We start from the raw sequence: 16,493 nt of genomic DNA, 5'->3' as shown, positions 1-16,493 counted from the left end.
CACTGCCCTAACAGTAAAGAATCCTCTTCTATGTTGGTGGAAAAACCTTCTCTCTTCCAGACGCAAAGAATGCCCCCTTGTGCCCGTCACCTTCCTTGGTATAAACAGATCCTCAGCGAGATATTTGTATTGTCCCCTTATATACTTATACATGGTTATTAGATCGCCCCTCAGTCGTCTTTTTTCTAGACTAAATAATCCTAATTTCGCTAATCTATCTGGGTATTGTAGTTCTCCCATCCCCTTTATTAATTTTGTTGCCCTCCTTTGTACTCTCTCTAGTTCCATTATATCCTTCCTGAGCACCGGTGCCCAAAACTGGACACAGTACTCCATGTGCGGTCTAACTAGGGATTTGTACAGAGGCAGTATAATGCTCTCATCATGTGTATCCAGACCTCTCTTAGTGCACCCCATGATCCTGTTTGCCTTGGCAGCTGCTGCCTGGCACTGGCTGCTCCAGGTAAGTTTATCATTAACTAGGATCCCCAAGTCCTTCTCCCTGTCAGATTTACCCAGTGGTTTCCCATTCAGTGTGTAATGGTGATATTGATTCCTTCTTCCCATGTGTATAACCTTACATTTATCATTGTTAAACCTCATCTGCCACCTTTCAGCCCAAGTTTCCAACTTATCCAGATCCATCTGTAGCAGAATACTATCTTCTCTTGTATTAACTGCTTTACATAGTTTTGTATCATCTGCAAATATCGATATTTTACTGTGTAAACCTTCTACCAGATCATTAATGAATATGTTGAAGAGAACAGGTCCCAATACTGACCCCTGCGGTACCCCACTGGTCACAGCGACCCAGTTAGAGACTATACCATTTATAACCACCCTCTGCTTTCTATCACTAAGCCAGTTACTAACCCATTTACACACATTTTCCCCCAGACCAAGCATTCTCATTTTGTGTACCAACCTCTTGTGCGGCACGGTATCAAACGCTTTGGAAAAATCGAGATATACCACGTCCAATGACTCACCGTGGTCCAGCCTATAGCTTACCTCTTCATAAAAACTAATTAGATTGGTTTGACAGGAGCGATTTCTCATAAACCCATGCTGATATGGAGTTAAACAGTTATTCTCATTGAGATAATCCAGAATAACATCCTTCAGAAACCCTTCAAATATTTTACCAACAATAGAGGTTAGACTTACTGGCCTATAATTTCCAGGTTCACTTTTAGAGCCCTTTTTGAATATTGGCACCACATTTGCTATGCGCCAATCCTGCGGAACAGACCCTGTCGCTATAGAGTCCCTAAAAATAAGAAATAATGGTTTATCTATTACATTACTTAGTTCTCTTAGTACTCGTGGGTGTATGCCATCCGGACCCGGAGATTTATCTATTTTAATCTTATTTAGCCGGTTTCGCACCTCTTCTTGGGTTAGATTGGTGACCCTTAATATAGGGTTTTCATTGTTTCTTGGGATTTCTCCTAGCATTTCATTTTCCACCGTGAATACCGTGGAGAAGAAGGTGTTTAATATGTTAGCTTTTTCCTCGTCATCTACAACCATTCTTTCCTCACTATTTTTTAAGGGGCCTACATTTTCAGTTTTTATTCTTTTACTATTGACATAGTTGAAGAACAGTTTGGGATTAGTTTTACTCTCCTTAGCAATGTGCTTCTCTGTTTCCTTTTTGGCAGCTTTAATTAGTTTTTTAGATAAAGTATTTTTCTCCCTATAGTTTTTTAGAGCTTCAATGGTGCCATCCTGCTTTAGTAGTGCAAATGCTTTCTTTTTACTGTTAATTGCCTGTCTTACTTCTTTGTTTAGCCACATTGGGTTCTTCCTATTTCTAGTCCTTTTATTCCCACAAGGTATAAACCGCTTACACTGCCTATTTAGGATGTTCTTAAACATTTCCCATTTATTATCTGTATTCTTATTTCTGATGATATTGTCCCAGTCTACCAGATTAAGGGCATCTCTAAGCTGGTCAAACTTTGCCTTCCTAAAGTTCAGTGTTTTTGTGACTCCCTGACAAGTCCCCCTAGTGAAAGACAGGTGAAACTGTACAATATTGTGGTCGCTATTTCCTAGATGCCCGACCACCTGCAGATTTGTTATTCTGTCAGGTCTATTAGATAGTATTAGGTCTAAAAGTGCTGCTCCTCTGGTTGGATTCTGCACCAATTGTGAAAGATAATTTTTCTTGGTTATTAGCAGAAACCTGTTGCCTTTATGGGTTTCACAGGTTTCTGTTTCCCAGTTAATATCCGGGTAGTTAAAGTCCCCCATAACCAGGACCTCATTATGGGTTGAAGCTTCATCTATCTGCTTTAGAAGTAGACTTTCCATGGTTTCTGTTATATTTGGGGGTTTGTAACAGACCCCAATGAGAATTTTGTTACCATTTTTCCCTCCATGAATTTCGACCCATATGGACTCGACATCCTCATTTCCTTCGCTAATATCCTCCCTTAAAGTGGACTTTAGACAAGACTTTACATAGAGACAAACCCCATTCTTACCATCAGTGTGTCATCAGCGTGTCCATTCTTACCATCAGTGTGTCATCAGCGTGTCCATTCTTACCATCAGTGTGTCATCAGCGTGTCCATTCTTACCATCAGTGTGTCATCAGCGTGTCCATTCTTACCATCAGTGTGTCATCAGCATGTCCATTCTTGCCTTCAGTGTGTCATCAGCGTGTTCATTCTTACCATCAGTGTGTTATCAGAGTATCCATTCTTACCATCAGTGTGTCATCAGCGTGTCCATTCTTACCATCAGTGTGTCATCAGCGTGTCCATTCTTACCATCAGTGTGTCATCAGTGTGTCCATTCTTACCATCAGTGTGTTATCAGAGTATCCATTCTTACCATCAGTGTGTCATTAGTGTTTCTCAAGTATGAATAAACAAATACATTAATTACAAAGCTTCTCATATCTTTTGCAATGTTAAACAAGGAGGATGGCACACGTATGGCACACTGAGTTGTATGTGTTTTTCATGGACACATAGACTCATATTGGCTCTTATCATTCGTGCTGCTGGAAAACCTCCTAAACTATCTATATGGGCATGCAGTTCATAGAAAGCTGAATAACATGATACCTTGATATCTGTAGTCTGATCTCTTATTTCAGAGAAATACACGTTTTTCTTTAATCTTAAATAAGCTTTTAAAATCTATAGTAAGGACATTGATCTTCATGAGAATCTGCCTCCAGAGCTTATTATACATGAACGGAGGTGTTACCAGTGTGAGACAAGTAATTAACATAGAACACAGGAGCTGAACTGTGTCTTTTTACAAATATGTTAGCAGCTGCAGCTCTCATAGCTCCGAAGCTTAGAGGAACTTGCAAATGGGTTAGTTATAATCACAGAGAAAAAGATATATAGCCAGCTCACCAGTAATCACCGCAGGTGCACGGAACTCCGCTGCAGGCAGACGTAATGTTCATCAGGAAAAAAGGGGAGATTGAGTTCCAGCTCCTAAAACAATCTGTTTATTGAATCCAAGCATAAAATCCAAATGTCCACGGTGTACAGACTCCCACCGGTAAGTGCCTGAGGTGACAGAGACTAAATGGCAACGCGTTACGATCAGAATGATGATAAAGATCATTCTGATTGAAACGCGTTGCCGTTTAGTCTCTGTCACCTCAGGTACTTACCGGTGGGAGTCTGTACACCGTGGACATTTGGATTTTATGCTTGGATTCAATAAACAGATTGTTTTAGGAGCTGGAACTCAATCTCCCCTTTTTTCCTTAGTTCTAATCACACACAGCTCTGCAGTGAGATAAGGAGAGCAGAGAGCAGCCATTACATATCACAATGGTAAGTCACCTTTTTGTATAACATAAGCCCTGGAGGGGTACCCTCATGCAGATCTGTGTCCTGCCCATAGTCCTGAACAGCTCATTTACATATTAAAAAACATGGATTTCTGTGCAATAATATTAGATTGCAGATATCAAGGTATCACTTCAATCAGTGTCCTATGACTTGCATGTCCATATACCGTAAATGGCTTAGCAGGGTTTATCATGTTGACAAATTCTCTTTAAATCAGCGGTTCACAAATTTTTTTCGAAGCAAATGAACCTCAAAATAATTTAGATTGTGAAATCTTGATCCACTCCAGCTTTGGGCTACCGTAGACTGGATCCACAGTGATGACTGTACAGTACAGCATGCAATATATTTTCCAAGAGGAATATAGCCCAGCTGCTGAACTAAATTAGGCATAACCTGACATTATTTTCCACCAGTTTCCTACATAGAAAAGCGGCATAAAACGTTTAAACATCTCTCACTCTTTTTTGACTATCAATATTTGTTTTTACATACCTGTCATTGTGTTGATAAATGAAAAGCCATTTAGTGTATATATGATTTTATATTAGTAATTTTGTTTGTCCATAAACTTTTTAACTTCATGTTTTTGCACTTTTACTCATGATTGAAACAAAATAGCCCTTAACAATCAACAATCGCTGTGCAGCCAATTAATGCCCGACATGTCTAGTCTTACTATTGGCCACCTATGGCCACTGCCAGCTGGAAACGTATCATCAGGGTCTAAAAATCATTTGTCAGTTGTCAATCATTAACACATTTTTTACCAATATTTAATCTAATCAATATAGCTTTTGGTTGGCAATATATGATACAATGTGTCTGCCTATGATCATATGTAACATTGAAGCATGTTTGATGCAGTGAAATATATGAAAACATTAAATTACCTGTGGCAATATCATATCGTGGATACAATGAAAGATTTAAGTCTCCTCCTAGTCGAGCAATTCCTTCTTGAAAATCTTGGAGAGCAGCTAATATTTTCAGAAGAGCGCTTGTTTGCCCTGCAAGTATTAGGAATAGATATATTAAAGCAGTTGCCAGGCTTCATTAAAAACTAGGGTAAATACTGCTTATGTTGGAAAATAAAAAACTCACACTAATTTACCTCTCTAGCATTAATCCTCCACTTAACCATCAGTGTTTGTTGAAAGGACTACGATGGCGATGACACATCTACAGCCTATCCCCAGTGCAGCCAGTCAGTAAGCTCAGCTGTCTCAGGCCAGCTATTTCAGCATGACGGCTGAGCTCAGTCACACATGACATTACCGCTGAAGACCTATCAACGAACAGTTTGAGAGGTGGCACTGGAGACGGTTTATCATAGGTAATATAAGGCAACTAAACATAAAAAGACAACAAAATGAATTTTCCATATGTTATTAAGGATTTTTTTCATCCTCTAGAGCAGTGTTCTCCAACTCCAGCCACCCAACAGATCATGTCTTCATGATTTACTTAGTATTGCCCAGGTGATAGAGTTGTTGCCTGTGCAGGTAATACAATTATCACCTGTGCAATACTAAAGGTACCTTCACACTGACCAACTTCACAACGATATCGCTAGCGATCCGTGACATTGCAGCGTCCTGGATAGCGATATCGTTGTGTTTGACATGCAGCAGCGATCTGGATCCTGCTATGATGTCGTTGGTCGGAGCAGAAAGTCCAGAACTTTATTTCATCGCTGGATCTCCCACAGACATCGCTGAATCGGCGTGTGTGACGCCGATCCAGCGATGTCTTCACTGGTAACCAGGGTAAATATCGGGTTACTAAGCGCAGGGCCGCGCTTAGTAACCCGATGTTTACCCTGGTTACCAGTGTAAATGTAAAAAAAAAAAAACCACTTTATACTTACATTCCGGTGTCTGTCGCGTCCCTCGGCGCTCTGCTTCCCTGCACTGTCAGAGCCGGCCAGCCGTAAAGCAGATTACAGCGGTGACGTCACCGCTGTGCTTTACGGCCGGCCGGCGCTCACAGTCAGTGCAGGAAAGCACAGCGACGGCGGCCAGACACCGGAATGTAAGTATGTAGTGTTTGTTTTTTTTTACATTAGCACTGGTAACCAGGGTAAACATCGGGTTACTAAGCGCGGCCCTGCACTTAGTAACCCGATGTTTACCCTGGTTACCAGGGGACTTCGGCATAGTTGGTCACTGGAGAGCTGTCTGTGTGACAGCTCTCCAGCGACCACACAGCAACGCTGCAGCGATCGGGATAGTTGTCTAGATCGCTGCAGCGTCGCTAAATGTGACGGTACCTTAAGGGAATCATGAAATCATGACCTGTGGCTCTTGAGGATTGGAGGTGTGGAACGCTCCTCTAGGTGTGGCTGCTCTTGGTGGCTCTAGAAGACTGGAATAGAGAACACTGCTCTTGAGAATAATTATAGAATATTACTATAACATGAAAAAGACCACAAGGTTAAAGAGTGCTATGTAGCAGTTTTCTAAGTATGATGTTTATTGAATGGGTTAACTAATTTTATTATTTGATAGTTCAGACTTGTATAGATGTGTCAAAGCCTAATATGTGTATTTTAGAAAAATATATATATCTTTATTTAATAGAGATAAAGGTGTGATTCAAAATTTAATGTTCTTATTTTTTTTTTTTAAACTGTTTTTCATTGTATTTGCTAATATCCCCAGGGAACTTGACCCTGCGATTGTCTGATCTCTTGGCCTATGCAGTAATACAAAAACGTTTGTATTGCTGTACATAGCAAAAATCATGGTTTCCTCTGAGGCCAAGTCTTAGGTTAGGTTTCAATGGCACTCCATGATGGCAAGCAAAGAGGTCTTCAATAGAACCCCCTGCTGTAATAACAAATTGACATCCTGCAAGCACATTGCAGATTGACCTTTATTCTGGTAAAATGACAAATACCTAGGGGAAACGAAACAAAACCAATTATAGTCAATGGGATCAATCCAACATCATATGTATCTGTTATAGAATGGATCGGTTCCTTGTGGGAGTTTAGTTTTTCTAATCCAAACAAAAACAAAAAATGTTCTTAAAACAGAAATAATAAATTGAAAAGTTGTTTTTTCATTTTTATTTTATTCTTTCATTTTAGTGAATCCAAGATCCATATTTTGTGTCCATATCTTTTAAAGATATTAATTACATATAGGACCATATTTCATTTTGTATGATATTCTAATAACTAACAGTCAAAACTAAATCGAGTCAAGATACTAAAAACAACTTCTGAGTACACAGTATGTAGATACATTTATATTTAAATGAACATTCTAGTACATGTCTTACCAGCCCTGGCGTCTAAGGATATTGGCTCTTCTTTCACTGATGGGCTCACTACAAACCAAATGAAAGCAAAATAATTTTTTGTACAAATAATGAAAGTTTCTTTTCATGTCAAATTATTTAAAGGAATCTGGAGGAACGTTGACCACACTATCCCTAAGATGTAAATGAGGCAATTTTTTATACAAATTCACAAACAGCTCACGATCTAAAATGTAGGGCTTCAATGCAAGCTTACAAGATGTTGAGTGAGCTGCCAGTGAATTTCCAGAACCACAAGAAACATAATAATGTCTAACCACATACACCAATAGGTAGAGGAGAAAATGGGCTCAGGGATTTGAAGCTTTGTAAGCATTAACACATCTAATTCATTAGGTGTGAGGATTGCTTGGCTGGCTTAATTATTGATCTTGGTGGCACATCATCCTATGTAAAGCTGCATGGTTATTATTGCTTGATAGTTAGGAAACATAGAACAATTAGCATATCATTAATAGATCGACCAAACCGCTGCATGACCAGCTCTACCCTCACCTACTGTATCCTCACCCATCCCTTGTAGATTGTGAGCCCTCGCGGGCAGGGTCTTCTCTCCTCCTGTACCAGTTGTGACTTGTATTGTTCAAGATTATTGTACTGTTTTATTATGTATACCCCTCCTCACATGTAAAGCGCCATGGAATAAATGGCGCTATAATAATAAATAATAATAATAATAGTGAAAAAATCTGCATTCGTTCAATCTCCCTTTGTATATTGAATTCTTTCTCTTCTCTTTATTTCTAACTCTTAGGATACTGCAGTGATATGTGCAATGAGACTACTGTAAATACTTTCTCATGTACAGCACCATGGAATCAATGGTGCTATATAAATAATAATAATAACAATAAATAAAGCAATGTTTTCCATTGTACAGACATTGCTAATTAATACAATTTGAAAGCAATTAGGTCTAAACATAGGACATTAAAGTCTCACGGACATAGGCAATTTACAGTGCATTAAAAGAGCATCCATACAAGTATTTTGACTTGAGGTAAAATATATACGGTAGAGTGGTTTTCTACAGTAAAAAAAAAAAAAACTGTTGCATGCTCTATTGTGTGCAGTATATGTGATGGCATTCTTTCCTAGAAGCACAGATAGCACATGAAAGAAACTTATATACAGTACTGATATTAATTAATTTACTTACTTCAGAATGTTTTCATTTCAAAATAATGTCCAGCTTCTTACATAGATGTAATCTCTTATATATTTTTGAATAGACTTTTCAACTATAAATTAGTCTCTGGCTATTTTGTCAATACCTGTCTAAGTGTAATAGAAAATCCTGATAGGACTGGGTTAAATCTTTGCACTGCAAGTCTTAACTAGAATCACCAACTAGCTTTGATTAAGAACCACTAATTAGCCTTGATTCGAACCCATACTCTGCTATGAGTTGATCATAGTGGAGTGCTTTGAAGTCGGTAAGTGGGCAGCTAAAGTGTGAGCTGTAGCTAGGAGAGAGGCAAGCCATAGACTCTCTCAGAATGGAGACTGCATGGGTCAGCCAGGAAAGCTGAACAGTCTTTGTGTTGGAGCTATAAAGAAACATGTAAAAGCTGCCACCTCTTTAGCATGAAACACTTCTGATTGGTCCAGGAAGCTACTGGATCTCAGGCTGAAGGTGATGCCGAGACTGGTAGGACTGTATCTCTTCTTTGTGCAAAGTTTCCTGGGAGAATGGATTGTATATTTCACCATATTGTTTCTGGAAAGAACCAGACCTCTGGTTTTGGCAGTCTCAGGTAGAAGCTGAGTGGGAGAGAACGGTAACCATTATAGCTTGTGCCCTGAAGAAGCTGTTTTGGCTCGGAATCTCTTGAAGTTTTATGAAAGCAATAAATCTGCACATGCTTGGACCAAATTGCATTGCCTATGTGAACGCTATACCTAATGCCTATCTGAGAGCGTGGATACCTACAGTATATAAATATGTATATTCAAATATATAATATGTGTATATGCAGACATATCAAATGCGTGAAAAAGAGAAAAACACATACCTTTCTCTGCTTCAGGAACCTCTTTTAAGACCTCTTTTTCTTTAAAAAGAAATAAAAAAAAAATTAATGAATTGCTCATAGCTAGTGATGAACAAACCCATGGAAGTTTGGGTTCACCGGGTTTGGCCGGACTTTCTGAAAAGTCCAGTTCGGGACTCCAACTTGACCCCAGACATGGAACCCCATATATTTTGATGGGGACCCGAACTTTAGTGCTGTAAAATGGCTGTAAAAAGGCCAAAGTAAGGGCTAAGGGGCTACAAAAGAAAGAAAATGGGGGTAAGAGCAGGACAATTGCCCTGCAACCAAATGTAGATAGGAAAATGACTTAAATGGGTTATATTAGCATAGCAATCATGGTAAAATAGGAAGTAAATAAATAACATAAACATTTTAACAGTGACCCCATAGAGACTGAGGCTTGCTACCAACAGTCTGGTTAAAAATTTGACCCACAGAGAGTGGGGGAGAGTATCCCTACATACACTTGCAACCTTTACCCTCAGACCATGGAGCACAGTACCCTCAAAGAAGCTGAATCAAATTTCACCCACAGAACATGGGGAACAATACCCACACATAAGATTTCACTAAATTTCATTCACAGAACATGGGGAACAAAACCCCTGCATAAGATTATTAAAATTTCAGCCACAGAGCATGGTTTACAATACCCCCACAGAAGAAGTTTAAAAATTTAAGCCTCAGAGTATGGGGAACAATACCCCCACATAAGCTTACATTAAATTTCAGCCACAGAGCATGGGACATGATACCCCAAATGTTTAAAAATGTATGCTACAGTACTGTGTATTGCAAATGCATCTAAGGAAAACAGTAGGTCCCGAATCCCAAAGAGTTTGCCTTCAAAAAGTTATTGTTTAAAGCATGCAACCACATTTGAATTAGGGCTTTTAACACCATTTTGCAATCTTTCTTTTTGAGCCCTTACAATTTTAGCCACATATTATGGTGCACAATACACTCACAGAAGATTACAGTAAATTTCACCCACATAGCATGTTTTCCCATTTCTATGAGAAAGCTAATTAAAAATTTCACACACAGACAATGGGACACATTATCCCCACAGCTCAAAAATGTCAGTTCCAGTAGCGTATGTTACAAATGCCATCAATGAAAAGCTGGTAGTATGATACTAGTTCGAGCTGACAATCCGCAGGGAGGCTTGTACCGACAGTCCAGTTAAAACTTTCACCCATATAGCATGTTTACACATTTCCCCCAGAGAAACTGATGATAAATATCACCCACAGAGCATGTTTATAGATTTAACCCACAGAAGCTGATAACAAATATCTCCCACAGAGAATGGGCCAGAGTACCACAACAGATCCCCCACAAAACCTTATTAAAAAATTCACTCACAAAGCATGTTTTCATATTTGCCATACAGCTCCAAAATTTCACTTCCAGGAGTGTATAAGCAACCGCAGATAAAAAGCTTGTAGTTGGATTCTGGATATGTCTCCCCAGTGCTCTTGCCTTAGAGTCCTTGGGGGCCCAAAGTGCTTCCCTTGAAAAAATTAGTATTCAAAGCAGGCAACCATGTCTGAATTCTTCAGCTAGGGATAATGGAATTATACTTTGTTACTGTTTTCCTATTTGTTTGAACTGGAATCAGGAATAAAAGGAGACCCAGTGTAACACAAATTGAAGGAACTTAGCCATCCAATCTCAAGCCATGCAAAGGCAGAGTTACAGAATCACATGGGTAACAGAGAATCATGGTTCTATTCTGGAGATCCAGCCCACTATTAGCATACAACATCGAAGGAAGGCAGCAGTCAAGCAAATTGACCAATTCTCAAATGAGTCAGCAGCTGATATTTCAAGACAGAATAGCGATCCATGACAATTTGAGGGCTCTGTAATTGGAATGAGTTGTTAAATCCTTTAATGAGCAATATTTCCCGATAGAGTAAACATTTTGTTGAAATATGATTAATGAAAATTCTAAACAGCACCTATACCTTAACCAAAATAGGCATTAAAATAACCTACAGATTTGTGGGGATTAGTGATCAGCGAATATACTCGTTACTCGAGATTTCCCAAGTGCGCTCGGGTGACCTCTGAGTATTTTTAGTACTCAGAGAGTTAGTTTTCCTCACCTCAGCTGAATGATTTACATCTGTTAGCCAGCTTCACTACATGTGGGGATTCCCTAGCAACCAGGCAACCCCCACATGTGCTTATGCTGGCTAACAGATGTAAATCATTCAGTTGCGGCGATGAAAACTAAATCTCCGAGCACTAAAAAATACTCGGAGGACCCCTGATCGTGCTCGGGAAATCTCGAGTAACGAGTATATTCGCTCATCACTAGTGGGGATCAGAAGTGCAGGGTTCGGGAGATAGAAACATTGAGTTCAACTGTTAGATCTAAAAACTTGTTAGCAGTGGGGCTCATTAGGTAGAAGTCCCTAGGTTCTGCACAAAAGAAGCTGCACAAGCTCTAAGACTTTCTATGTAGTTTGCATAACACTCTGTATGTGCACTCAAGATTTAATTGCTTCTGCCTCTTGAGCATTGCCTTGCTGACAAGTCTTTTGAGTGATCAGTAGGAGCTTCCAGACGTGAATTCCCCCAATCCACAGGATATTTCAGCCCTTGTGACATATTTAAATAAAAGTTAAAGTGTACGTAATTAGAAAAAAACACAAAACAAAACAAAACAATGCCAGCATTTACAGGCACGTAATAACTATTTCAACCAAGTACAGGCTCTCAGTGCTTCACGGTGGGGCAAATAATTTATATACATTTCCAACCTGTTTGCTTTGGATCTATCAGCACTAGTGAGGGCTAGAGTTGAGCGACCTTGACCTTTTTAGAGTCGAGCCGGGTTTTGCGAAACCCGACTATCTCAAAAGTCGGGTCGAGTGAAATCGGCCGATTATGACGTAAAGTCGGGATCGACCGAAACACGAAACCCAATGCAAGTCAATGGGGCAGCATAGTCGGCAGTGAGTGGGGGCCAGGAAAATACCTAGAGTGCCCATTTTAATGTCAAAACCATCCATTCTTCTTAATGAAGCTTGTCAAGCGTAATTTACCTTATAATAATTGGAAGGCATTTGAAATTGGGGGTCATTTGGCTAAAGTTGTGTGGGGTAGGGCTGGTTCAAGTAATTAGTGGGCCCAGGAAATCTGGACCACGTCACGGCAGTGGAGCAGGGAGAGGTAAGTATTTCAACTTTGCAAGTGCTGTGATCCTGAGCAAGCAGGGGGGGCCCACTTGTTGGCATTGGCACTGGCACAGGGCCCCTCAAAGTACAGCGGTGTGTTTGCACGGCGGGGGCGCCTCCCACCGGCAGCAACACTTTTGCGTACTATGAGAGGCCCTGTGCCAGTGACGTCGCCAACTAGTATTCCTCCCCCCACCTGATGAAGGAACCTGCACTTTCATCTGCACCTTCCTCTTTGTCCCCGTGTAAGGTGGTATGGTATGCGGGAAGAGCAACCTGACTTTCAGCAGGGTCACAATGTTGTTGTGTAGCATGCACGGGGAATGTTGCGTTATGGGTCAATGTACCAGCAGACTCATCTATCACTGGCTGGGCAATGGGCACGATGAAGTGGAAACACAGATATAGGCCCAAAGAATAAAGTGGGATAAATGCAGTTCAAAATTGGTAACACAGGAATAACCAGGGGGCATTGCAGTGGAGGACAACTGGAATGAGAGGCTGACACAGAGAGTAGGGCCAAATCAGTAAGTAGTCGAAATGCAGTTCAAAATTGGCAACCGTAGTAAACAGGCGGCACAGCTTTGTTCAGTGGAGGAGAACAGCAAGGAGTGGCAGACACCGATAGTAGGCCCCAACCCAACTAGTAGGCCAAATGCAGTCTAACATTAACAACTACTTAACGAGAGCCTGAAAATGGAATTTCAGGACAGGAAACCAGGAGAACAGCAAGGAGTGGCAGACACCGATAGTAGGCCCCAAACCAACTAGTACGCCAAATGCAGTTGTTCCATTTAACCACAATTTAATGAGAGCCTGAAGATAGAAGCTCAGGAAAGGCAACCTGGGGAACACCTTGGAGTGTAACACACCATCTCTCTCCACCCCATACCCATTTTGTAGGCCTAATGCAGTGTACTTTTCTACAACTACTAAACGAGAGTCGGAAGACCGAAGCAATGGCAAGGAAACCTGGGGAACACCTTGGAGTGTAACACACCATCTCTCTCCACCCCATACCCAATTTGTAGGCCTAATGCAGTGTAGTTTCCAAGAACTACTAAACGAGAGCCGGAAGATCGAAGCTCAGGAAAGGCAACCTGGGGAACACCTTGGAGTGTAACACACCCTCTCTCTACACCCCATACCCAATTTGAAGGCCTAATGCAGTGTAGTTTCCAAGAACTACTAAACGAGAGCCGGAAGATCGAAGCTCAGGAAAGGCAACCTGGGGAACACCTTGGAGTGTAACACACCCTCTCGCTACACCCCATACCCAATTTGAAGGCCTAATGCAGCGTAGTTTCCAACAACTACTAAACGAGAGCCGGAAGATCGAAGCTCAGGAAAGGCAACCTGGGGAACACCTTGGAGTGTAACAAACCCTCTCTCTACACCCCATACCCAATTTGTAGGCCTAATGCAGCGTAGTTTCCGACAACTACTAAACGAGAGCATGAAGATCGAAGCTCAGGAAAGGCAACCTGGGGAACACCTTGGAGTGTAACACACCATCTCTCTACACCCCATACCCAATTTGAAGGCCTAATGCAGTGTAGTTTCCAAGAACTACTAAACGAGAGCCGGAAGATCGAAGCTCAGGAAAGGCAACCTGGGGAACACCTTGGAGTGTAACACAATGTCTCTCTACACCACGGAAGGGCTGATTCTTAGGAAGGAAGGCTGTTGGAAATAAGCATTGCGCGTCCGAGGGTGATTATATTCTTATTAGGTATATACTCACCCTCGGACGCGCCCTGCTTCTTTATTTGGAATGAATGTTTATTTGCAATGTGGTGTTGACTTTCTCTATTATTTTGGTAATTAATGATTTTATTATTTTCATTGTTTTGCATCTTCTCGGCAATAATATAAAGAAGACGCGACAGGACAACACTCGGTGGATGCCATATGTGTGTTTTCAATTTAAAAAACCTTTCAGTTAACTACTTGCAGGAGAAAGTAATTGTAGCTGGTGGCCATTTTTAGTACTGTACCAGATTTTAGTTGTGTGTTTGTTTTTAATGTTAAAATGTCTGCATTTGATATCTCACCAGTATTTTCTTTTTTATAAGCAAAATACTTTTTTTTTTATTTTATGATGTTGGTTCAAGGGGTACACGGGCAGCAGTAGACAGGTCAGTGGAGGCCTAGTGGAAGGAGGGACCGCAGACAGGATTCGAAGCCCTAACATTATAAATTGGGATGCCTGTAGGCAATTTAAAATTGGTTCCAGGGGAACACGGGCAGCAGTAGACAGGTCAGTGGAGGCCTAGAGGAAGGAGGGACCGCAGATACGCCAATGTTTCCCCCATACCAAATTTGTAGGCCTAATGCAGTGTAGTTTCCAACAACTACTAAACGAGAGCCGGAATATCGAAGCTCAGGAAAGGCAACCTGGGGAACACCTTGGAGTGTAACACACCCTCTCTCTACACCCCATACCCAATTTGAAGGCCTAATGCAGCGTAGTTTCCAACAACTACTAAACGAGAGCCGGAAGATCGAAGCTCAGGAAAGGCAACCTGGGGAACACCTTGGAGTGTAACAAACCCTCTCTCTACACCCCATACCCAATTTGTAGGCCTAATGCAGCGTAGTTTCCGACAACTACTAAACGAGAGCATGAAGATCGAAGCTCAGGAAATGCAACCTGGGGAACACCTTGGAGTGTAACACACCCTCTCTCTACACCCCATACCCAATTTGAAGGCCTAATGCAGTGTAGTTTCCAAGAACTACTAAACGAGAGCCGGAAGATCGAAGCTCAGGAAAGGCAACCTGGGGAACACCTTGGAGTGGAACACACCATCTCTCTACACCCCATACCCAATTTGAAGGCCTAATGCAGCGTAGTTTCCAACAACTACTAAACGAGAGCCGGAAGATCGAAGCTCAGGAAAGGCAACCTGGGGAACACCTTGGAGTGTAACACAACGTCTCTCTACACCACGGAAGGGCTGATTCTTAGGAAGGAAGGCTGTTGGAAATAAGCATTGCGCATCCGAGGGTGATTATATTCTTATTAGGTATATACTCACCCTCGGACGCGCCCTGCTTCTTTATTTGGAATGAATGTTTATTTGCAATGTGGTGTTGACTTTCTCTATTATTTTGGTAATTAATGATTTTATTATTTTCATTGTTTTGCATCTTCTCGGCAATAATATAAAGAAGACGCGACAGGACAACACTCGGTGGATGCCATATCTGTGTTTTCAATTTAAAAAACCTTTCAGTTAACTACTTGCAGGAGAAAGTAATTGTAGCTGGTGGCCATTTTTAGTACTGTACCAGATTTTAGTTGTGTGTTTGTTTTTAATGTTAAAATGTCTGCATTTGATATCTCTCCAGTATTTTCTTTTTTGTAAGCAAAATACTTATTTTTATATTTTCTGATGTTGGTTCCAGGGGTACACGGGCAGCAGTGCCCTGGTCAGTGTAGTAGTAGTTGAAAGAATGGACCGCAGACAGGCATCGAAGGCCTAAAATAAAAAAATTGGGCTGGCTGTAGGCAATTTTAAATTGGTTCCAGGGGTACACGGGCAGCAGTGGTGTGGTCAGTGGAGGCCTAGTGGAAGGAGTGACCGCAGACAGGCATCGAAGGCCTAAAATAATAACACATGGCTGTAGGCAATTTTAAATTGGTTCCAGGGGTACACGGGCAGCAGTGGTGTGGTCAGTGGAGGCCTAGTGGAAGGAGTGACCGCAGACAGGCATCGAAGGCCTAAAATAATAACACATGGCTGTAGGCAATTTTAAATTGGTTCCAGGGGTACACGGGCAGCAGTGACCTGGTCAGTGTAGTAGTAGTTGAAAGAATGGACCGCAGACAGGCATCGAAGGCCTAAAATAAAAAAAATTGGGCTGGCTGTAGGCAATTTTAAATTGGTTCCAGGGGTACACGGGCAGCAGTGGTGTGGTCAGTGGAGGCCTAGTGGAAGGAGTGACCGCAGACAGGCATCGAAGGCCTAAAATAATAACACATGGCTGTAGGCAATTTTAAATTGGTTCCAGGGGTACACGGGCAGCAGCGCCCTGGTCAGTGTAGTAGTAGTTGAAAGAATGGACCGCAGACAGGCATCGAAGGCCTAAAATAATAACAC

General features: G+C 41.3%; 1 protein-coding gene across 25 annotated transcripts in view; it reads right to left on the bottom strand.

Annotated features, from left to right (window-relative positions):
• LOC138637428 (titin homolog) overlaps positions 1–16,493 on the bottom strand; it is a 1,151,517-nt gene that overhangs the window by 415,530 nt on the left and 719,494 nt on the right. For all 25 annotated transcript variants that reach the window (XM_069726100.1, XM_069726106.1, XM_069726124.1 and 22 more), the window contains 3 exons: positions 9,176–9,214; positions 7,122–7,169; positions 4,727–4,843 (listed from right to left, as the gene is read on the bottom strand). In XM_069726100.1, the coding sequence (XP_069582201.1) occupies positions 4,727–4,843; positions 7,122–7,169; positions 9,176–9,214 (204 nt within the window). The remainder of the gene's footprint in view (positions 1–4,726; positions 4,844–7,121; positions 7,170–9,175; positions 9,215–16,493) is intronic.

Source organism: Ranitomeya imitator, chromosome 5 (assembly GCF_032444005.1).
Source record: "Ranitomeya imitator isolate aRanImi1 chromosome 5, aRanImi1.pri, whole genome shotgun sequence".
Classification (NCBI taxonomy): domain Eukaryota; kingdom Metazoa; phylum Chordata; class Amphibia; order Anura; family Dendrobatidae; genus Ranitomeya; species Ranitomeya imitator.
This window is presented reverse-complemented; position numbering and strand designations above follow the sequence as displayed.